The sequence below is a fragment of the Panthera pardus genome, unplaced genomic scaffold, assembly GCF_024362965.1.
Source record: "Panthera pardus isolate Hobbes unplaced genomic scaffold, ASM2436296v1 HiC_scaffold_18, whole genome shotgun sequence".
Taxonomy (NCBI): Eukaryota; Metazoa; Chordata; class Mammalia; order Carnivora; family Felidae; genus Panthera; species Panthera pardus.
The window spans coordinates 18,222,197-18,245,187 of NW_026526743.1; the positions used below are offsets into that span (position 1 = coordinate 18,222,197).

The 22,991-nt window shown below is 48.6% G+C and overlaps 1 protein-coding gene and 1 long non-coding RNA gene across 3 annotated transcripts; both read left to right on the forward strand.

Annotated features, from left to right (window-relative positions):
- Positions 1–7,087: 7,087 nt before the first annotated feature.
- Positions 7,088–10,164, forward strand: KRTDAP (keratinocyte differentiation associated protein). 2 transcript variants are annotated; one of them, XM_019423248.2, is made up of 6 exons: positions 7,088–7,219; positions 8,609–8,647; positions 8,739–8,780; positions 8,949–8,993; positions 9,668–9,715; positions 10,000–10,164. In XM_019423248.2, the coding sequence occupies exons 1-6, from the start codon at positions 7,133–7,135 to the stop codon at positions 10,036–10,038; spliced, it is 300 nt and encodes a 99-aa protein (XP_019278793.1). In that variant the 5' UTR covers positions 7,088–7,132; the 3' UTR covers positions 10,039–10,164. The 2 variants fall into 2 exon arrangements, with proteins under 2 accessions (XP_019278793.1, XP_019278795.1); XM_019423250.2 differs by lacking the exon at positions 8,739–8,780.
- Positions 10,165–10,909: 745 nt separating this feature from the next.
- Positions 10,910–13,467, forward strand: LOC109251533 (uncharacterized). Its single transcript, XR_002073571.2, has 2 exons — positions 10,910–11,107; positions 13,149–13,467. It is a non-coding gene; the product is annotated as an uncharacterized LOC109251533 (long non-coding RNA).
- The last annotated feature ends 9,524 nt before the right edge of the window (positions 13,468–22,991 follow it).

Consider the following 22,991-nt stretch of genomic DNA (forward strand, 5'->3'; position numbering starts at 1 on the left):
AGGTCAAAATAGCAACATGAACAGGATTTTCGACTTCCAACCATGGTGGATGACTTTGAGGGGCTCAAGATTCCAGTGGAGGAAGTAATAGTGGATGTGGAACAAGGAGTGGAGGCCGGAGACAGGACCCCGTTGCTGCAATGTCATGACCACACCGAAGGGATGAGGAGGTGCTTCTTAGGAATAAGCAAAGACAGCAGATTCTTGGGGCACCTGGGTGGCTCGGTCAGTTAAACGTCCGACTCTTGATCTCGCGGTTTGTGGGATTGAGCCCCTGGTCGGGCTCTGTTCTTATGGTTCAGAGCCTGCTTGGGATTCTCCCGCTCTGCACGCTCTCTCTCAAAATAAATAAATAAACTCATAAAAAAAAAAAAAAAGAAAGAAAGAAAGAAAGAAAGCAGTTTCTTGAGATGAGGTCTACTCTTGGTGAAGATACTGTGAAGATGGTTGAAATGACAACAAAGGATTTAGAATATTTCATACTTAGCTGATAAAGCAGCGACAGGGTTTGAGAAGACGGCCTCCAATTCTGAAAGAAGTCCTACTGTGGGTAAAATGCTAGCAAACAGCATCACGTGCTAGAGAGAAATCGTTCGTGAAAGGAAGGATCAATGAATGCAGAAAACTTCAGTGTTGTCTTAAGAAATTGCCACAAAAGGGGCACCTGGGTGGCTCAGTCAGTTAGGCATCCGACTTCGGCTCAGGTCATGATCTCGCGGTCCGTGAGTTCGAGCCCCGCATCGGGCTCTGTGCTGACAGCTCAGAGCCTGCAGCCTGTTTCGGATTCTGTGTCTCCCTCTCTCTCTGACCCTCCCCCATTCATGCTGTCTCTCCCTGTCTCAAAAATAAATAAATGTTAAAAAAAAAAAAAAGAAATTGCCACAATCATCCCAACCTTCAGCAACCGCCCCCGTGGACATGGAGGCGACACCCTCCACCAGCAAAAAGATTATACCTTGTCGAAAGCTCAGATGATGGTTAGCATTTTTTAACAATAAACTATTTTTAAAAAGTTTTTAAAAACATTTTTAATTTATTTTTGAGAGAGAGATAGAGAGCGAGTGGGGGAGGGGAGAGAGAGAGAGGAAGAGAGAATCTGAAGCAGATTTAGGCTCCGAGCTGTTTTTAGCCCAGAGCCCGAGGCGGGGCTTGAACTCACAAACTGTGAGATCATAACCTGAGCCGAGGTCAGATGCTTAACTGACTGGGCCACCCAGGAGCCCCAGCATAAAGTTTTTTTTTTTTTTTTTTTAAATTAAGACATGTACATTGGTTTTTAAAGGCATAATGCTATTGCACACCTAATAGACTATAGTATAGTGTAAACATAACGTTTATGTGCACCGGGAAACCAAACAATTCCTCGGACTCACTTTATCGCACCGTTTGCTTTGGTGCCTGATCTGGAACCCAACCTGCAATGTCTCCAAGGTGTGGATTTCAGCTCCATAGGGAGGGACTTGCAGTACCTCGTGGAAGCCACAGGGAGGCGAACCCAGCTCTCCCAGCGCAGTCGCTCAATTCGGCTGACTGACAGGTGGCTTCCTGGAGTGAGGGTGATGGATGGAAAGAGCTGGAACTCGGGTCTCCTGGAGCCAGCCCCTGAGGGATTGAGGGAGAAGCCGAGGTGGTCAACATGGTTCTAGACTCTCGGGGTGTTCCTGGTCCAAGGCCTGCTGAGAACAGCCCTTTAAAGTGTCAGGGCGCCTGGGTGGCTCAGTCAGTTAAGCGTCCGACTCTTGATTTTAGCTCAGGTCGTGATCTCACAGTTCGTGGGATTGAGCCAAACGTCGGGCTCTGTGTGGACAGTGTGGAACCTGCTTGGGATTCTCTGTGTCCCTCTCTCTCTCCCCCTCCCCTGCGTTCTCTCTCAAAATAAATAAACTTAAAAAGAAAAACATTTAAAGTGCCACTGGAAGGAGGCAAAGGCCCTCTAACGTAAAGGACTCTCTAAGGGGTGCGTGGGTGGCTCAGTCGGTTAAACGTATCTAATAAAAGGGCAGATCTTTCTCCTTCCTGGGTCTTTGCAGTAGCTCCTTTTTAAAATTTTTAAAAAATGTTTATTAAAAAAATTTTTAATGTTTTATTTATTTTTGAGAAAGACACACACAGTGAGAGCAGGGGAGGGGCAGAGAGAGAGGGAGACACAGAATCCAAAGCAGGCCCCAGGCTCTGCGCTGTCAGCATAGAGCCGGAAGCGGGGCTCAAACTCATGAACCGAGAGATCACGACCTGAGCCAAAGTTAGACGCTTAACCTACTGAGCCACCGAGGCACCCCAAATGTTTATTTATTTTTGAGAGAGAGAGAGACACACACACACACAGACAGAGACAGAGCACACGCGGGGGAGGAACAGAGAGAGAGGAGACACAGAATCTGAAGCAGGCTCCAGGCTCCAAGGCATCAGCACAGAGCCTGATGCGGGGCTCAAACTCACGAACCGTGACATCATGGCCTGAGCCAAAGTCGACGCTTAGCCGACTGAGCCACCCAGGCGCCCCTGAAAGTAACTTCTTGACATAGCCCTTGACTTTCATTTTTTTTCCCCTAAAATCCATTCTCCCATGACAACCAGGAAGGATCCAGACTCAGAATCCTCCACAAGTTTTTTTTCAGTAGCCCTAGAATGAAATCCCAACTCCTCACCATGGCTCGGGGCGATCTGGCTCCGGCCTCCCTCTCCCCTGTCAGCCCGGACCGGCTGCGAGAAGCTGGCGGGGAATACCTGTCCCTGGAGCTCAAGATCTTCGGAAGACTGGAGCCTTAACTGCTTTCGGTCTACAGTCAAACGCCCTCCCGTAGCCAGCTGAACCAAGGACACCTACCCCAAGCGCTATCACAACACCCCTGTTGTATTTTCCTCCCGGAACTTGTCACTCTCTGAAGTTATCTTGTTGCCTAATTTTTTTTTTTATTAGATTATGATCCGTCCACAGATCATGATAAGTTCCACAGGACAGGTATCTATCTTATCCATCTTGAATTCCCAGCGCTGAGGCCCGAAGTGGCTGCTCAGTAAGTATTCGCCAACTACAGAATGGAAGGAGGGATCAGAATTAAGTGGGATCAATCCAGGAAGTCTTCCTGGGAGAAGCTTAATAAGCAAAGGGTACATAGGGACAAAAGGTGGGCGGCAAAGGAAGAAACCAGACCTGCTGGGCAACGTGGCTGCTTCGTTGGGTGTGATAGTAACATTGGTAGAGGCACGGGAGAGGAAGGGACGGGGATGTCCTGAATTCTGCCTCCCATTACCCCACACCCCGACCCCCTTTCTCTTCAAAGATTCTAGGCTTTTCACCTGGGTGTTCACCAAGGTCCCAAGGGCCCAGTGTGCATCCCTTCAAATCCCGTATTCCCTCTCTGAACCCAGGAGGCTGGCTCCCAGCCCCTAGGTGTGTCTGTAATGTAGCAATCAGGGCTGGGCCTCGCCTCCTACCCACACTCAAGTTCTGGCAGATTCGGGGTGGGGTGGGGGAAGGCCTGTGGGAAAATAGGGGTTTACTGGTATTCTCAGAGAAGGAGCTAGAAGCTCAGCTGGACTTGGAGATGGGTTGACACAGAGCCCATGTGACTGACTCTGCCTGACGCCATTAACCCTACGTGACGCATCCAAAGCGACGCTGAAATCCGGCGACTCTCCTGCCGCCCGTTACCCAAACCGCCGGGACGGGGAGGATCCCCTGTCCCTCCCTTCTCCCACTTGCCCAACCGTTGGACACTGGGCACTCGCGGGGAACACAAACCCACTGAGGCAGTACAGGGACGCTAGATTCGAAAGCTAGCGCTTACAGCATAAATCACGTTAAGGTCAAAATCGTCCTTGAAGATCCAGCAGGAAGGTACCAGATGGAAGCAAAGCAGCCCAGCCAGCCAGGATTGTTCTGGCTGTGCACACTGAGCTCGGAGGCATGACACAAAAGTACCTGACTGTAAACACGGAACTGTAAAGCCACAACTAGAATTAACAGGTGGTCTGTAAATACACGCTCGGGGTCGCCTGGGGGGCTCAGTCGGTTGAGCGTCTGACTTTGGCTCGGGTCATGATCTCGTGGTTCGTGAGTGTGAGCCCCACCTCAGGCCCTGTGCTGACGGCCTGTCAGTGCACAGCCCACTTAGGATCCTCTGTCCCCCTCTCTCCACCCCTCCCCCCACTGGTACTCTCCCCAGTATTAGTAAATATTAGGGAAAAAAAGGCACACTGGGTAAGGCAAAGTCTCCTACTACAAGAGGCACCTGGAGTCTGAGGGCAGTCGTAGGTTCATTTTGGGGCATATGCTTGTTGAGGGTCATTAATCTCTTTTTTTAATTTTTTATATATATATTTTAATGTTTATTTGTTTATGAGAGAGAGAGAGAGAGAGAGCATTAACAGGGGAGGGGCAGAGAGAGGGAGACGAAGAATCCGAAGCAGGCTCCAGGCTCTGAGCTGTCAGCACAGAGCCCGAGCAGGGTTTGAACTCACGGACCACGAGATCATGACCTGAGCCGAAGTCAGACGCTTAACCGACTGAGCCACCGAGGCTCCCCAAGGGCCATCCATCTCTTAATTTTCTGTCTCCATTTTGTCAACGGTGTTGACAGGTTAACTCACTGAAATTAACGCACGAATGCTTGGAGCCGCTCTCTATGGCTGTGCCGGCTGCATGCCGCGAAAGGACACCTGGGGCACTGACGGGGGTTACGTGCAGCCTGCCCCCCAACTTTCTAAACGGGTCTAATTCATGCCAGGTGCCACGTGGGCTGGCCGGGGCCCCCTGTAGGACACTACTCCACCGTCCAGCAAAGGGGCACTACGGGGCAGGCCCTGGAATCCCGGGGTTCTCATGCTGGCCTCGCCAGGCACCGGCCTTGTGACCGGGGCGAAGTTACTTAACCTCTATGTGCTGCGGTGCCCCTGCCTGTAGAATGTGGATAATTATAGTACCTGCCTCACAGAATCACCGTGCTGTTTCAACGAGCTCATTCATTTGGAGCACTTAGCACCACCGGGCCTGCCGCCCCCAAGACACCCGCACGTTGGCTAACATTATTAGCAGCATTAGCATGAGGTGGGGAGGAGAACATCGGCAAGCCAACTTGTTACAAAAGAAGTCTAGAGCCAAACGGGTGATGTGTTTGGATCCTCTGCTGCTTTGGATCTGCGGGGCCGAAGCGTTTCTCCATTAGCTGGGCCTAACCGGGGGTGGGTTACACGGTATCAGTTCCCCTTTGTGTGCCCTTCATTCCCTCTGCCCCTGGAGTTCGTTCACCCTATGCTGACCCGTTGGTGGCTAATAAGCTCCTTCAGTCACTGTTAATTAATTAGTAAGAATTCATTACACATAAAAACCTGTGTCCTCCAGAAAACCTTTTGGGAGGTGCTCCACCCACCCCAGTCACTTTCTCACTTGTCCCCTCCAGCAGCCACTGCCACCTGGTCACCCGTGCTCAGTGAGCGTTCCTCAAGCTCTGTCTCTTCAGGTGGCTCTGCAAAGGGGGATGTGCTATTATAAAAACAGAGGAGGGGCATCTGGGTGGCTCAGTCCGTTGGGCATCCGACTTCGGCTCAGGTTACGATCTCACGGTCTGTGAGTTCGAGCCCCGCGTCGGGCTCCGTGCTGATAGCTGGGAGCCTGGAGCCTGCTTCGGATTCTTTGTCTCCCTCTCTCGCTGCCCCCTCCCCCTCTGACACTCTGTCTCCCTCTCCCTCTCAAAAATAATCAAACGTTAAAAGAAACAACAAACAGAGGAGGCTTCCTGAGGCTACAGAGGGGCCAAGATTGGGGTGTGGGGGGGGCAGCATGGGAACTGAACCGAAGCGCCAGCTTCTGGGGTTCCTAAAGATCGTTTGTGAGTGCCATCTAGCCCCTCTAGCCCAGGCCTGCCATCCATGCTCACACTGCACCAGGTTAGGGTGAAGAGGCTTGCTCTTAAATAAGATCTTGCTATGGTCAGGCTATGTCCCGACACCTCCCCATTACACCAGGAACTGGCTGGGCCACCTGAAGCTCACAGTAGAGAAGGTGGCTTGATTAGGATATTTTGTCACTTAGAGGCGATGCAGCTGCCGAGCTGGGGAGCGGGGCAGAGGGGTGGGGTGAGCCCACTGAAATGGAAAAGGCACTCAAAGTTCAGGATCTAGCTCTTATCTCCAAGTGGGTATCTTTAAGACCTGCTTTGTGTTTTTGTGTTGTTTTCTTTCCCCCTGTGTTCTCTATTCTTTGTTTTCTTAGCTCAAGACAGTCATGTCTCTGAAGACCCGAGAATTCGAGATGGGCAGCTGGATGATGGATAAAGGAGGAAAGCGTACTTGGTGGAAGGATGCCTGATCCCTAACATATCCAATCTAACAGGTGCTGGCTCCGCCCACACTCTGTGGAAGGCACGGCGGAGGGCCGTCTAAGGGTGATTAAGATAGAGTTCTCGGAACTCCGAGAACTCATGACCTGAGAGAGAAACAGATGAATTGCCGTGGCAATCCCAAGAAGGGAAGGGTATGGGGAGGGTTGGGGAGGGCAGTGAGGGATGATGGGAAAAATCAGGGAAGCTTCACCCAAGATGGAGGTCAGGTTCTGAGAAGTAGAGACGACAGAAGGGCATTTTAGGATAAGCAAGGGCTTGGCAAGATGGTTGGAGGACAAAGAAGGGCAGATGTGGCAGGGAGTCCAGTCTGGCCAGAATGTGGGGTCATATGCAAAGTTGGAAAGGCAGGCTGAGGCCAGAGCACGAAAGGCCTTCGGTGCCATCTGAGGGGTTTATACAGAATTGGGTAGGGTGGGAAAAAGCCTGAATTATAAGAGCAGAATGAAGGATGTAAGGGAAAGAGACAAAGGCAAAAGGAGAGGCTGCTTGGGTGACACTGCCAATCCCTTGGAGGGACAGGTTCAACCTGTCTCCATCCCAGCTCCCTTTGCATGAAGCACCCCATTGCCATCTCACCTTCCTAGTGCCTGGGGCAGAGTGTCAATTGAGAAATCCAAGATAAGTGGGGAACAGTCTACACCTCCCGCTCCCAGAGCCCCGGGGGCGGGCGACGGGATCTGGGGGTGAGTCAGTGGGGTGGGGACCCCATTTCTGCTCATATCCACCTTCCCGGGAATATAAAGGGCAAGCGGTGAGGCCCCGCCTCAGAGCACCCCAAACCTGGCACCATGAAGGTCCCAGTCCTTCCTGCTGTGGTTCTTCTCTCGCTTGTGGCGCTCCACTCTGCTCAGGGTGCCTCCCTGGGTACTTCCGAGGTGAGCGCGGCGCCTGGATTCTCTCGTTCTTACCTATTACCTCCCTCAGTCCTCGATTTCTTTACCTGTACGCTCTACTGGATGCGTGGCTCTTATGTTGGACGCGATCTTTGCTTTGAATGCAAAGCAGGGGCTCTGAGGAAGGGAAGACAGGAGGAAGGGAGACAAAGTATCCCCAGGAAGACACACAGATGGATGTGCTTTATTTCTGGAAGGGGTGGGGAGAGGATGGGCGGAGGCTGGACGACTGAATCCTGGGAGGAGACAGGGGCTGATGTTGGTCGTCTGGGCTCAGCCTCACCTGCATTCTGCTGGTCTCCCAGGGAATGTCTTCCGGGAAACTGGAAGCTTCCTCCTGTCTCTGGAGCCCAGGCCATAGCAAGGATCCCTAGGCTGCAGTCTCCAGCCAGGAGGAACTGGAGGCCCCTGTCTCCCCATCTTCTCCCAAGGTTGGGGGAGAGTGTGCTGAATTTAAAAGTCTAAGATGGGGTCACGGGCACAACTGCTTGGGACCCAAGCAAGTGAAGTCGGTGAGCAGGCAGGCTGGCGGGGCCCCGGGGAGGTGGAGGGAACCCACCCAGTGGAAAAAGGGACAGTCCATCTGGCTGTGGCTAAGCAGGAAACTGCACCTGGTGTGGCCAGGGTTTTAAAATTTTCAGGGGGAAACCGGGAATTTGATTTGGGTATTCTTACTAATTAAAAATGTTTTATCCAAATTAAAAAACAAAAACAAAACAGGCCAACCTACTGTAAGAGCTAAACATTTGGGTCTAGCCTGTAGGGTACCCGTTTGTGGCCTCTGTCACGGGAAGGAAGAAGTAAGGGACAATGAAGCCGGACAACTAAAGCAGGGCAAGTGGCAAGATGGGATGCTCTGAGGTCTGGGGGAGTGTCTGCATGGGGAAGGGAAATGGTGACTCTGACTTTGGTGGCAATGAAGTCACCAAGCAAACCAACCTCCATCAGTTAGAGGCAGGCAGGGCACCTGGGCGGCCTGGCTCCTACCTGTGTGCTAACCTCCCCCACCTGGCTCTACGGGCCGAGCAGAGGTGTCTCAAGAGCAGCCCAAGTCAACTGCACGGCAACACTAGCTCGGTCTTCCTGGGAGGAGTTGTCTCTTCTCCACCCTTTGCACCTGCTGCCTGCCACGGGTGTAGGCCTGGGCTTTAGCTCCTCGCCCACGCCACTCTCCAATCCCTTCTCGCCGCCTTGCTCATCTGTCCACCATCTGTCTTACTGGAACAGAACAGGTTATCCGAGCCCCACGGAGGAGAACGGGCTGTCAGCTCGGGGACCCGCCTGTGGAGGAGGGCAGGGCTGGCAGAGAGGGTTTGGGGACGAGGACTTGCCCTTACGTGATCAGTAGGCTTTTTCCCCTTCACTTTCCAGGAAGAAACCACCATCGGTGATTACGCGGCAGGCCCTGAGGTAAACATCCTGCTTCCCCCCTCCCCGCCCCCAGCGTGAGTCTGTGCCCTCCTCCTTAGCCACCCTCACAATGCCCCGTCTCTCTGCCTAGAACTTTAACGCTCAGTTTTTGAACATCGACAAGTTGCGTGCTGTAAGTACCATTCTCCAGTGCTGCCCCCCAATATCCACAGCATAAAGATCAGTGCCTTGGTAGAGGGCTTGTAAAGCCACCGTGGACCCCTCACCTTTTTTAGGGGGCCAGGGGCTGAGCTCTGTCCTCCCCTGAAACTGATCTCTTCTGGTCTCTCTGTCTCCACAGGCTTTTAAGCCCGATGAATTCCTGAACTGGCATGCCCTCTTTGAGGTAAGAACGTGGGCACCCCTCCGTTCACAGGCTTTCTAGGGTGGGGTCGACACGTTCTAGTGCTAGCCCTTTTGGGTCTTTCCTGAGTTCCAGGAGGGAGTAATTGCCCTGCTTGAATGTTGCCCATTGGGAGAAAGTTTCTTCGGGAGGCTGACATGGCCACGCTTCTTTTCCGCACAAGGCAGGGGGGAGCAGGGCCATAAAGACAGTTCCAGAGAAGGCAGAACTTAATCAGCCAAGAGTTTCTTTGAACCCACATACCATCTACGAGGAAACTGAGGTCCTAAGTTGGGGGGCCTTGCCCACACTTAGAAGGCAAAGTCCGTGACAGGGTGGGCTTTAGAGGCTGTGTTGTGAGACTCTGCTCACACTTGCTATGTGCCCCCCCCCCTACACACAGATACCTGGTCTCTGAGCCTCAGCTTCCTCACCTGTGATGAGGTCGCGACAGTGCCTCCCTCAAAAGGTAGCCGTGCAGCCCAAATGAATGCATGCCTACAGAGCAGTCAGTATAAGGCAGACGTGGAACAAGGGCTCAGGGAATAGCAGCTCTTCCTAGAATTATAGAACGAGAACACCATGGCCACTACAGACAGCTCGTTCACTGAGCATTTACGGATCCACGTTCCCCTGACCTGTAACACATCAGTCTCGTTCTTTCTTTTCTCTCTTAGTCTATCAAAAGGAAACTTCCTTTCCTCAACTGGGATGCCTTTCCAAAGGTAAGAGGTGGTGGGCAGTAGGAGGATAGAAGTCGGTGGTGAGGGAAGCAGCAGACGATCTGGGAGGAAGGGCGGACAGGTAACGAGATAAACCTTTCTGTCACTAAAGCTGAGGGAAATCTCAGCTACTGTCTTTAGAGAATAAGACCTGAGATCAGGGTGGAGATTCCCTTCCATCGCTGCTCCCCGCCCCCCCCCCACCCTGCCCCGTCCTGGGCTTCAGGGGGACTCCAGCTCCCCGCACCCGAGGGTCCCCAGTCTGACCATACCCTCTCCCCCTCCAGCTGAAGGGTTTGAGGAGTGCAACTCCCGACGCCCAGTGACTGTTCCCCTCAAGACCCAGCACTGCTGACACCCACTGGAGGAGGGACTAAGTGTGGGATCTGATCACCATCTTGTAATCACTCTCTCCGGGCTCAGCGACACCAATAAAATGTTTTCCAACCTGACAGCTCCTGTATGTGCATCTGTCCTTATCCCACTGGGCTCTAGGAGGGAATCAGGGTGAAGTAGACTCCAAGACTGGGAGGCAGAAGTCTTGAATTCTGAGAGGGTAGTAGGCAGTGATGAAGGAGGAGGTGGGAAGGGCTTATCAGGATGGCAAGAGACACCGTGTGTCCTAGCTCGTCAGGACTGGCTGACATACTTGAGGAGCATGAGGCTGCCAGTCGCTTGCTAAGATCCCCAGAATCTTAGCAAGGAATCAAACCTGCTTCTAGAACCACTGGTGCCCTCCCCCACCTGCCTTCTGAGAACCTGATTCCTTTGGTGGTGGCAACTTGGTATAACAGAGCCATCTGGAAGCCAAGGCTCAGGACACAGCGGAAATCATAAGAGCTCATCTAAGATCCTTTTTTTTTTTTTTTTTTTTTTTTTTTAGAATTAGGTAGGTAGGTTATAACCTATAAATAAAGAAAACTAGTGATGTGACCCTGTGCCTTTCTAAATCTCCACTTCTTTATCTGTGGAACGAGTGTGGACATAAACAAGGATGATAATAACTACCCTGTGGCGTTGTTATGAAAGTCAAAAGAGATAAGGTGTGTAAAGCCCCTTGCACAGGGCTGGGCATACAGTAGGTACTCAACAGTGACGTGTTCCCTCCATTCCCGTAAAGAGCTGCCGCAATGACCCAGAATCATTATTTACTCACTCCCCAATCACCCATCCAACCACTGACTGCAAAGGTCTTGAAACACGGAATGGCTTCCATTTCAGTTCTGCATACGGTATTCTGCATGGAATCTCTGTCTGCTCTGTGTCCTTAAAATGTTGAATTAGTTGGGATTAATTCTGGTTTCTCTTGAAAACAGAAAATCAGAGAGCAATGGACTTGTGATGGGCTTAAGTCAAGGTTTAACAGCTGCCCTCTTTACAGGACATGGTCTCCAGGTCAGTAAAATTCCACTTTGCGAGTTTCACTGACTTACATTGCCTTTTGGCCTATACAAGCTACTGAGCTTGCAAACTGTGGCCTGTAGCTTACTTGTGGAAGTGGACTACAAAGGGAAATTAAATGTGGGGGGAAGCTAAAACTTCCTTTTTCCCTCCGCAATTCTCTGGCTGGCCTGAGAACTAAACTGACGGAAGACAGATTAACGGGAGAAAAGCATACAAAGTTATTTGATGTATTTTTACACGTACCCAGGAGGCTTCGGAAGGAAAATGAAGACTCAAAGGGGCCGTTAGGCCCAAAAGCTCATATACCTTTTTGCACGAAGAATGACAAGTTGTGGGGATGTGACCAAAGGGGCTTGGACTACGGGTAATATGCTGTGGGATAGTGATTAGGAAATAAATGGGGGAAACGAATGGAAGGTAAGGGTTATTTTAGTAGCTTTGTTTATACAGACTGGAGTTGACTCCAGGTCTCTGCTGATAAGAACGTTCTTCTCTTCCTGGTACGGGCAGGGCACCTTTCTCAAGGACAATTTTATGACCTGCTTTTAGGTAGAAAGGGCAAGAGAGTCCTTCCTGCATCTGCTGTTTCTCAACTGCCTTCAGCTTAAACAGCAGTGTTATTTCAGGGGGTGGCACGTTCTGAACCCCATCACTTGGTTCCTGTTTACAAAGAGCTTCCAGACAAGACAAGTAAGACATGTGAATGTTGCTTCTATCCTTCCTGTTGGCTAACGAACAATAATAGACACACACATAAATGAGATGCAACTTATAAATGGGATCATCAACAGAAAAGAAAAAAAAAATGGAGGCTGCTCAGATGCCACAATCCTTTGAAATATTTAGCAAAGACTGAATGCTCGGAATTCGGGTGATAGGAATGAGAGTAGAGGAGGGAGGAGGGGAGGTCCTTAAGATGCATGTACTGAGTGGCTGGGTTTTAGGGGAGGCCAAGAGTCATCACACACAAGTCGAGAGCGTTTTTGAGCTAAAGCAGTTCTCCAGGTGTAGACCTGGGATCGGCAGCATCAGCATTACCTGGGAACTTTTGAGAAACGCAAACCTTGGGCCCACCCCATATCTGTTAGATCAGAAACTGGGGGGAGGGCACAGCGATCTGTGTTTTATCAAGCCCTCTAGATGATTCTGATGCACTGTAGCTTCAGGACCACTGAGGAAAGGAAAGCCAGAGAATGATTAATGTCAAATCAGCACATCTCCTTAGAGGGAGAGGCCATCCTGTGGTAGGGGAGGGGCACCTGGAGGGGGGTGGTGACACTATTCGTGTTTTTATTTTTTCCTTAAATATACTGTAGGGGAGGAGAAATACCTTTTCATTCTACCCTTCTAGGTCTTGGCTAGGTCTCTGTAACAAAAGACAGATTAACAAGAGAAAGGCGTACACATTTATTTAATATAAATTTTACATGACACAGGAGCCTTCATAAGGAAATGAAGGCCTGAAGAAGTAGTTAACGCTGTTTTTGTGCCGGGTTTGATGAAGAGTGGCGTCATGGAAAAAATGCGATAGGATGAAGGGGTATAAAGTCAGCGTGGCAAACGAGGAAAACTTAGCAAGGCGTGCTCATTCAGATTCCTCTTGTGGGGGACTCCATCTTGGAGATAAAGATGATACTTTCCTCAGGGTATAGGGAAGGTACTTGTCGCATGAGGGGTCTGCTTCAGGGGAAGGTCAGAGAGTCCTTCCTGCATCTATTTTCTCAAATTATTTCAGCTTGAAATGTTCACTATGCCAAGGCACCATATTTTGGGGTAACATGGCCTGAGCTCTGTCAATATACATTTTATACACACGTATACAGTATTTCACAGTAAGATGTTACTAAAACAAGAGATTATCTTTGAGTAACTTGTGAGTGCTAAGGGTATATACAGAGTAAAGTGATAATTTAATTCTAAGAGGACTGGAATCCTAAGGGAAAAAAAAGAAGTGTATACATGTTTGTGTAAACGATTGATGGATGTATTCTAGATCAAATGAAACTGACAAAAATACACCACCCCTGGCCAGGTGATTCAGAGGATTCAAAGAATGGAAGACAAGACCCCCTACTTTCTATGGAATGTGTAGGATGAGGAAGAAGCTAGGACATAGTCGCACTTCACTGTATACGTCATCCAAACAAGAGCATCTTGGGTAGAAACTATGCCACCCATTAAACACGATGTAGAGACATATGTTGAGATATGGAACAATTTCTAAGATAGAGTAAAAGGAAAAAAAGAAAGCAACAGAGAAGTGTGAATAGTATGTTCATAAAAGACAGTACAAATACATGTTCCAACATGCATAAAATATCTCTAGAATAAAACTCAAGAAGTAACAGCGATCACCTCTGGGGACTGATGTACTTTCACTCTGAGTCCTTCTGGATTTTATGAAAAAACAAAAAACCAAAACCAAAACCAAACCCATTTTTAACTCTGTGCACTCTTAAACATATTTAAAATAATATGTTAAAGGGGTCCCTGGGTGGCTCAGTCGGTTGAGTGTCCGACTTCGGCTCAGGTCATGATCTCATGATCCGTGAGTTCGAGCCCTGTGTCGGGCTCTGTGCTGACAGCTCAGAGCCTGGAGCCCGTTTCGGATTCTGTGTCTCCCTCTCTTTCTGCCCCTCCCCTGTTCATGCTCTGTCTCTGTCTCAAAAATAAATAAACGTTAAAAAAAATTCTAAAAAAAAAAAATAATATGTTAAAGAACTAAAACTCTGTAAGAACCCTTTGCGTTTTCAGGAAACAGGGCCTGGTGCGCCTGGGTGGCTCAGTAGGTTAAGCGTCCGACTTCAGCTCAGGTTATGATTTCACGGTTCATGGGATTGAGCCTGCTGTGATAGCAATGACAACGCAGAGCCTGCTTAGGATTCTGTCTCCTTCTCTCTCTGCACCTCCCCCAGGCTCTCTCTCTCTCTCTCTCAAAAATAAACATTAAAAAAAAATAGCATTAAGGTAACAGGGCCCAGCCCATGAACTAGCCCAGACTGTGCACTTCTTACCGAATCAATGAAATCAATTTCCCATACCTCTTTGTTACTCAGGGTGGTCCTTGGACCAGCAGCATCAGCATCACCTGGCTTGTGAGACATTCCGAATCTCAGCCCAACTCACAGCTGATGAATCAGAATATGCATTTTAACAAGAACCCCCCCCCCCCCCCCCATGGTTCATATGTAAAGTTTGAGAAGCACTGCCTGATGCATCAGGTTAAGTGCTGTGTAGAAATGTCTTCAAGGAGCTTATGATCTGGCTGAAGATAAAGGAAGTACACATATAGAAAGTGCTGGAAACCACTAGAAAAGAGTGTTTAAATTCAGCAAAAGGGAGAAATTCCTTTTGAGTCAGGGTAAAAAAACTAGGGGAAGTTACGTTTCAGCTGGGCATTCACAATGGGACTAAAAAACTACAATTTGATTTCACCCATATGTAGAATTTAAGAAACAAATGATCATAGGGGGGAGAAAAAGAGAGAGGCAAACCAAGAAACAGACTCTTAGCTATGGAGCACAAACTGATGGTTGCCAGAGGAGAGGTGGGTTGGATGGGCGATGGGGATTCGGAAGTGCACTTGTGGGGCATCTATGGGGCTCAGTGGGTTCAGCGTCCGACTTCAGCTCAGGTCATGACCTCTCAGTTTGTGAGTTCGAGCCCCACATCTGCTGTCAGCAGAGAGCCCGCTTCAGATCCTCTGTCCCTCTCTCTGTCTGCCCCTTCCCTGTTTACACTCCATGCTCAGCATGGAGTCCAACGTGGGGCTCGATCCCACGACCCTGGGATCATGACCTGAGCCGAAATCAAGAGGTGGACACTCAACTACCTGAGCCACCCAGGCACCCCTTAAATATTTGACTATGAACTATTTCAAACATTCATCAAAATATGACAAACCACACTAACAAAAATAAATAAACATTAAAAAAATTTAAAAAAAAGAAGTGCACTTGTGATAAGCACTGGGTGACGTATGTACGTGATGAATCATTAAATTGTACACCTGCAACTAATATAATACTGTAATGTTAACTAACTGGAATTTAAAAACTTAAAAAATAAAAAACATAAACAACAACAACAATAAATTCTGTGGCTACCTTTAGAGGCTGCCAGGGACCAAATCACTATTTTGAGAACTGATAAACAAAGGGAATAGATAAAGCGTTTATTCCCTGTCTTGTATAAACGTACCTCAGGGCAAACCAACAATTTTTCTTACACAAAGATTTGTAGCTAATAAATGCAAATGGAATAATGGAATTACAATGTTACCGTTTTTGCAAAACTTAATAGTGGATGGAGGCTGATGTCAATGACTGCTAAAACCCACCAGGTGCAAGTCTGACGGGGCCCTCTAAAGGGGTGAGGTCAGGCTGACAACCTGTGAACCGGTGGATTGATCCTACAAGACTATGGTAAAGGAGGCCGGCCCCTGCAGATCTGATAGAAGGGGCAGATCACCACCGGGAACTTCTTGCCAAAAGTCACCCCCCAAATCTGACTAAACCTCTGGAATCTAGATCTAACTACCAGTCTGCAGGAGGAAAAAAGGTACAGAGGAACCTAGTAAAGTGTTCCATGGAGAAGAAATTGGCCAACCCCCTTCCCCCTGCCGCGTGCATTTCCCATGGGAAATTCCCAAGGCCTAGTAATAACTCAGTTTCGTCAGTAAAAAAAAAGAGGGGGGAAAGAGGGGGGGAAGAGAGGGGGGAAGGAACTTAAAGATAGAAACAAATTTGGGGCGCCTGGTTGGCTCAGTCGGTTAAGCGACTGACTTCGGCTCAGGTCATGATCTCGCAGTTTGTGAGTTCGAGCCCCGCGTCGGGCTCTGGACCCTACTTCAGATTCTGTCTCCCCCTCTCTTTACCTCTCCCCTGCTTACACTCTGTCTCTCTGTCTCTCAATAATAAATAAGCGTTAAAAAAAAAAAAAGAAGATAACAGATTTAAGGATCTATCTGTAAATGCAATGTATAGATCTTACTGGTATCCTGATTTGAACAAATCAACCAAAAAAAAAAAGATCTATGAGATGATAAAAACTTAACAGTGACAGATTGATACTGAGAAATTATTCATCTCTTTCAAACATGAAATGGTATTGTAGTTATATTTTTTATTATTATTTTTGAGAGAGAGAGAGAGAGAGAGAGACTGTGAGCAGGGGAGGAGTAGAGAGAGACAAAGACACAGAATCTGAAGCAGGCTCCAGGCTCTGAGCTGTCAGCACAGAGCCTGATGTGGGGCTCCAACTCACAAACCGTGAGATCATGACCTGAGCCGAAGTTGGGCGCTAAACTGACTGAGCCACCCAGGCGCCCCTGTAGTTATGTTTTTTAAAAAGCATCTTTCCCTTAGAGATACATAATGATGAATTTACAGGTGACACGATAAACTGCTTGGGATCTAATCTAGTGGGGCGAGGATGTTGGGGTGCATGTAGGAAACAAGGTCGGTAACACCTGGAGCTGAGTGGTGACTACATGAGGGTTCATTATACTAGCTTTTCTAACTCTTGTACATTCTGAAAATTTCCATGATAAAAGTTTTAAAAAGCATACGTTCATACCCTTGGAGCCAGGGAGAGGACAGAGGATGGTCCCCCCCAGCGGGCAGAGCATACGCCCAGACCCGGCAGCGCCGGATCCTAGACGGGACGTTGTAATTCAACTTGGCTGCAGCGTAGGTGTTGAAGACTAGAAATGCAGGTCGGGCCAGACGATGGAGGGCACCGATGCAAGGCTGGGAGATCTCCACTCCACCCTGTGGTCAGCGAAGGTGGTCACAGCCACAGCTGCGACAGCCACCCTTATTCGGTTCTTATCACAAGCCAGGCTTTATGCCAAGTGCTTTGCATATATTATCTCAGTTGAGCCACATAACAACGCTATTAGGTTGGCATCATTTCCCCATCTTACAAATGAAGAAACTGAATCTCAGAGAGATAAAGTCATTTGTTTAGGCTCACACAGCCAGTACCCGGCAGAGCCAGGATTAAACCCACACACACCTATATTATCCCCGCTTTAACTGTGGTAGTTCCAACTTCATTTGCTTTATATGCTGGGGTTCCATATAACATGTTGCTGGACAAGAATAATACGGATACCTACTAGGAGTTCAGAAACAATACAGATTGGCCCAGTTTTATTCACAATAGGGAACGGCAGCTGCTATACAACTCCAGTCCGATCGCGACCCAGACAGATTCCTGTTTGGAGAACGGATACTCACAACTGCATTCATTTGCTTTCTTCTAACAGGTGAAGAAACGGAAGCTCAGAAGAGTGAGTTGCCTTTCCCACGGGCAGCCCGGGAAGTGACAGCAGAGCCGGCTTTCCCACCCAGCTGTTAAGACTCCAAAGATCTTTTAACCATTTGAATTTCCTGTCTCCGTAAGACAGAAAAAGCCCCTGGGTATTGACGCCCGCCACGTGTAAGACACTGTGTTGAGTGCTTTCCATTCATGTTCTTCTTTAATTCTTACGACTTTATGCAGTAATGTTATCATGTCCATTTTACAGAAAGGAAAGTAAAACTCAAAGGGGCAAAGCATGGTTGGGTTTAACTTGCTGTTACTGAAGCTTCTCATCAAAGTCCTGAATGACAAAACCAACACTGAGGTCCAAAGTTGTGGATATGTGCGTGAAAGTCTTGTGTGTATCATGATTTTCACAGTAACAGTGTTTGCAGGAGCTCAAAGGTGGAAACTACTTAACCGTCCGTCAAGAGGAGAATGGAAAAACGAAAATGTGGTATTTCTACCCAGCGGAACGGTAGGTATCTGGCAGTAAAAATCAGACAGAGCTACAGGTCTCAAGCAGGCTCAGTCTGAAAAACATAACGTTAAGTGAAAAAAAAACAAGTCATAAAATGATACCCACGGTGCGAAGCCATTTACGTAAAGCTTAAAAAACATGTTTGTGGGTATATCCATTTGCAGTAAAAGTGCAAAAAAAAAATAGATGGGAAGGATCTTCATTAACCTGAGAATGGTGTTACCTCGGGGGAGGGAAGAAAATAGGATCAAGGAAGGTACAACCAGGGCTCTATCTCTGTCTGTAATGTTTTAGTTCTTTCCATCTTTTAAAATATTTTACTCTTCAGGCAACCTCTATATCCAACGTAGGGCTCAAACTCACAACCCTGAGATCAAGAGTCACATGCTCTCCCAACCAGCCAGCCGGGTGCCCTATAAGGTTTTAGTTCTTAAAACAAGTCTGAAGCAGATAGGTTATGCAAAATGTTAAAATGGATAAAGCTAAGGGAATGTGTACACCAGGCTTTGTCAGTATGGTTTGTCATATTTTGATGAATGTTTGAAATAGTTCATAATCAAATATTTAAGGGGTGCCTGGGTGGCTCAGGTGGTTGAGTGTCCAACTCTTGATTTCGGCTCAGGTCATGATCCCAGGGTCGTGGGATCGAGCCCTGCGTTGAACTCCATGCTAAGCATGGAGCCTGCTTAAGATTCTGTCTCTCTCTCTCTCTCTTTCTCTCCCTCTCCTTCAGCCCCTCTCCCCCACTCACACACACACACTATCTCTCAAATAAACAGATAAATAAAATAAAATAAAATAAAATAAAATAAAATAAAATAAAATGTAAAAAAAAGGGGGGGTGCCTGAGTGGCTCATCAGTTAAGCATCCAACTTTTTAAATTTTTTTTAATGCTTATTTCTGAGACAGAGACAGAGCATGAGTGGGGGAGGGGCAGAGAGAGAGGGAGACACAGAATCAGAAGCAGGCTCCAAGCTGTCAGCACAGAGCCCGACGCGGGGCTCGAACTCACAAACCGTGAGATCGTGACCTGAGCCGAAGTCGGTCGCTCAACCAACTGAGCCACCCAGGTGCCCCAAGCACCTAACTCTTGATTTTGGCTCAGTTGATGAGATTGAGCCCCACGTGGGGCTCCGTCCTGACGGTACAGATTCCCTCCCTCCCTCTCTCTCTGCCCCTCCCCCTGCCCAATAAATGAACATTAAAAAAAAAATTTTACAACTGCAACAGTAAAGCCACCTTATTTCCACCTGCCCAAAGCCATTTCAGCCATGCGGGAATTCTGTGGCTCACCAGCACTCCTCAGGCTACCTCCTCGGCGCAGTCCCTCCTGAGAGCCTGGCACACTTCATTACAAACCTCCACAACGATGCACTGAGGGGGCGGCCCCAGAACGTCGACAGATAAAATGTCCTTAGATGCTCCTGAGAAGTGAACACGACAGAACACCCTTGAGCATCCTCCCAGTGAGACCTCCCACCGCATTTCCTGCTGCCCAACTGATGAACCTACTAGAACATTCCTGAATGCCCCTCCCCCAAACCAGTGACAACCCCAACAAAAGAGAAGCCCTCAGTCCTCTCCCACTGACAGACCCCTCACGCTCCTCATGTAAACCTGAGTCTCCCTTCCATCTGGTGACCTGAGCTAATGGTCCTCAGTGCCCTCTACCGCAGCTGATGGCTTTCACATCTACCCTCTTACCAGCCCCTCCATCACCTATGGGATACCTAGTCACTTCCCAGGAGTTCTGAAAGCCCCTTTTTAGAATGTTAAATCTAATTGAATGTTAAATCAGATCGGGCCACCTTTCCACTTTCGACCTTCCAACGGTTTCCCGTGATTTCAGAATAAAACCCGATAGACTTTACCATGATACTCATCTCCTACCTCCCCCCACTCCCTTGCTTACTTTGGTGCAGCCGTTGGGTCTCCCTGGAGCTCTTCGAATAGGCCAAGCTTGCTCACTGTGCCTGCACGACTCGATCCTTCCTTGCCCTGATGGCTCACCTCCCTCAGTCCTCGCTGAGGTCTTCCCAGCCTGACCCGCCCTACCTAAAGCATCACTTGCCCTTTTGGTCTTCTTTTTTTTTTTTGCGATAGCATCTGTCATTACTAAGGACGTCTTCCACAACGTGTTCTATTTCTATTAGAGTTGCACTCTCCAATGCAGTAGCGACAGGCCACATGTGGCTACACGGCACCTGAAATATGATTAACCATAACTGAGATACGGGCTGCACAGCTCATACACATACGCGGAAAACACATACGCTGCATTGTAGACATTAGAAGAAAAAAAAAAAAGAAGAGAAGTACCTAATATTTTTTATATTACTTACTGAAGCAATATTTTGGATATATTGCATTGAATAAAATACATTAAAATTAATTTCACCTGTTTCTTCTTACTTTTTCAAAATTTGGCTACCGGGGAAAAAATTTGCCTATGCCTACATCTGGGCATGTGCAATCAAGCCTCCTTGGAGACTGCCAAACAATAACTTCCTTCACCTGTTCTTGCTGACAGGCGCCCCCCCAAGGTTCCACACGATCCACAATCCTGGCCCTGCCATAATGGCTCAAACACCTCCCACAGCAAGAACCTCCCTTCCCTGCATTCCTGACAGGATGTGTGGTCACAGTGTCCCCGCGACACACTGGGTCAGAGACCCTCCCCTACCATGGCACACCTCATTCCACATCACTCATTCCTAATGTAGCAGCAGGGATCAATGTCCCTCCAGCACTGCTGACCTGATGAAAAGATCCTTCAGGGCCTCCAACGATCGATCGGATGCCCACCCCCCCCCCCCCCCCCCCCGCCCCTTACAACTTGTTCTCAGGACAGCCCTCCTCGCTAATTCCTAACAGAACATCTGGGGTCCCCACCCACCCACCCACCCACCCATGGAAGTAGGAGACAGGAAGACTAACTTTTGACTCCTTATATTATCTCCAAATGAGATTATTTGGAGAAGCAGCCTGACCGGATTGAGAAATCGAGGTCTCACTCACGTACAACTACAAAACTATGTCCCATTACCAGGCCACCTTGTTATTTCTTAGAACTAAAACCGTCTTCACGATCATACTGCCCTACGTAGACTTTTGCAGAATTCGTTCAAGGTAAATCTAAAACGTGGCACAATGTTTGTAACAAAGTTTCCTTTGGCATTGCTTCCTTTGTCGATATACTCCAAAGAAGCACCCCCACAAAATCTTTCCTGATCTCAGAGAATCCCTGAGGTCCAGCGCCCTTCCCGCAAAGATCCTGCTCAGGGGTTCAACCCCCGCTTAAGGCCCAAACTTAGAGTTCTTAAACCCGCAGCGGAGAAGTCAACCTCCGGTCTCACCTCCGCTGTAGACACCAACACGACCTCCTCCTCCATTCCCCCTTCTGAAAGGCTTGAGCCTCGAGCTTTGCGATCTGCGCTTCTTGTCAGCAGGGACATCTCCGTGCCCCCCTGCCCGTGCACTTCCGGGTTGGTGCTAACCTGCGCATGCTCCGAGGCTGGCGTCCCTTCTTCGGCGCTTTCCTACTCGTTTCCGGGTAAGACTGCTGCTGGCCCGGCAGCTCGTCCCTGGTCCCGAGTCACACCTGTTTGGGTTCTGCGTCTGTGCAGGAAGGCATCTTCAGGCGCCACTCGAGGGCTGCCTGCCCACTTTCTCACAATACAGGTCCTGGAGGGCCCGTGCGCACCGAGAGGTACAGAAAAGGAGGGAAAGCTGAGACGCCATTTGGGGGGACACTGGGGATCCGTCCTGAAGTGGGAGCCTGCCAGCCCCTAAACTTTGAGGCAGGGCAGAGCTCCTCATGACCTAGAAGGCAGAGAGGAGGAGGGATGGAGGAGGAGTACAATAAATGTTTTCTCTCTTTTAAAATCCCTTGCAGGTTTTTGGGGCACCTGGGCGGCCTAGTCCGTTAAGCATAGGACTCGATCTCGGCTCGGGTCACGATCTCATCGTTCGTGGGTTCAAGTCCCGCGTCTGGCTCTGCACTGATCGTGCAGAGCCTGCTTGGGATCCTCCTTCTCTGCCTCTCTCTCTGTCCCTCCTCTGCTCATACGCTCTCTCTCAAAACAAAACAAAACAAAACAAAACAAAACAAAACAAAACACCTGAAACCAAAAAACCAAAAAACAACTTAAAAAAATCTGTTAAAATCCCTTACATGTTGAGATGATAATACTTTAAACATGTTAGATTAAATATACATTCATGTTAATTCCATCTGTTTCTTTTCTCTTTTAATGTGGTTATTAGAAAATTGGAAGTAGCTTATATTATATTTTCATTGGACAGTGCTGGGTGGATGGGATGCCTTGCAAAGCTCTGAGCCCAGTGACTGGCACCTAATAAAATATCTGATAAATTCTCTGAACGTATTTTTTGCAGATTGGTTTCCTGTGAAAAAGCTTTCCAGTGGTTATCAGGATGCAGCCCTGAATAAAATAGAACTGCCCTGTGGCACTCAGCTCGAACTGGGGAGACACACATTAGGTAAGTGAATATAGAAAGAAGGCACTTTCAGACCAGGGGAAGTAAGTGCTGTGAAAGAAAGAAAACAAGGGCAATGGAATAGCAAGGATTGTCATTGTCTCTAGGCTTCTTTGTGCTGGTAGCATTTGAGCCTGAGGCCTGAATGACTAACAGGGGGAGCTGGCCCTGGAAGGCCTGGGGCAGAAGCTCCAGGCAGTGGGAACAGACTGTGCAAAAGTCCTATAGCAGGAATGAGGCTTCCATAATTGAGAAATGGAGGAGAGCTCTTGTTCTCACGAAAAAAAGGTAGTAGGAAATGAGCCTGCAGAGGTGGAAATGTGGTGTCCCATAGGTCACAAGGGCCTAGTGGGCGCTGATACTTGAAATAGGACAAGAAGCTTTTGCAGCCTTCTCCACCCAGTTCTTGCAGAGAATCAAGCCCAAACACTCCCAAGGCATCCATTACATGCAATGAATTAGGTCATCTATCTTATTAGAAAATGGTATTAGATAGTATCATCCTTAGGAAAATTGAGAAAACAATCCCACATACCATTCTCCGCACGGCTTATTTCTCTCCCAGGACCCTGAGAAAGACTGCACGA

Coding starts and splice junctions, on each gene's coding strand:
- KRTDAP (XM_019423248.2), top strand. CDS start 7,133: ATGAAGGTCCCAGTCCTTCCTGCTGTGGTTCTTCTCTCGCTTGTGGCG. Junction 8,648..8,738: donor ATTACGCGGCAGGCCCTGAG/GTAAACATCCTG, acceptor CTCTCTGCCTAG/AACTTTAACGCTCAGTTTTT. Junction 8,781..8,948: donor ACATCGACAAGTTGCGTGCT/GTAAGTACCATT, acceptor CTGTCTCCACAG/GCTTTTAAGCCCGATGAATT.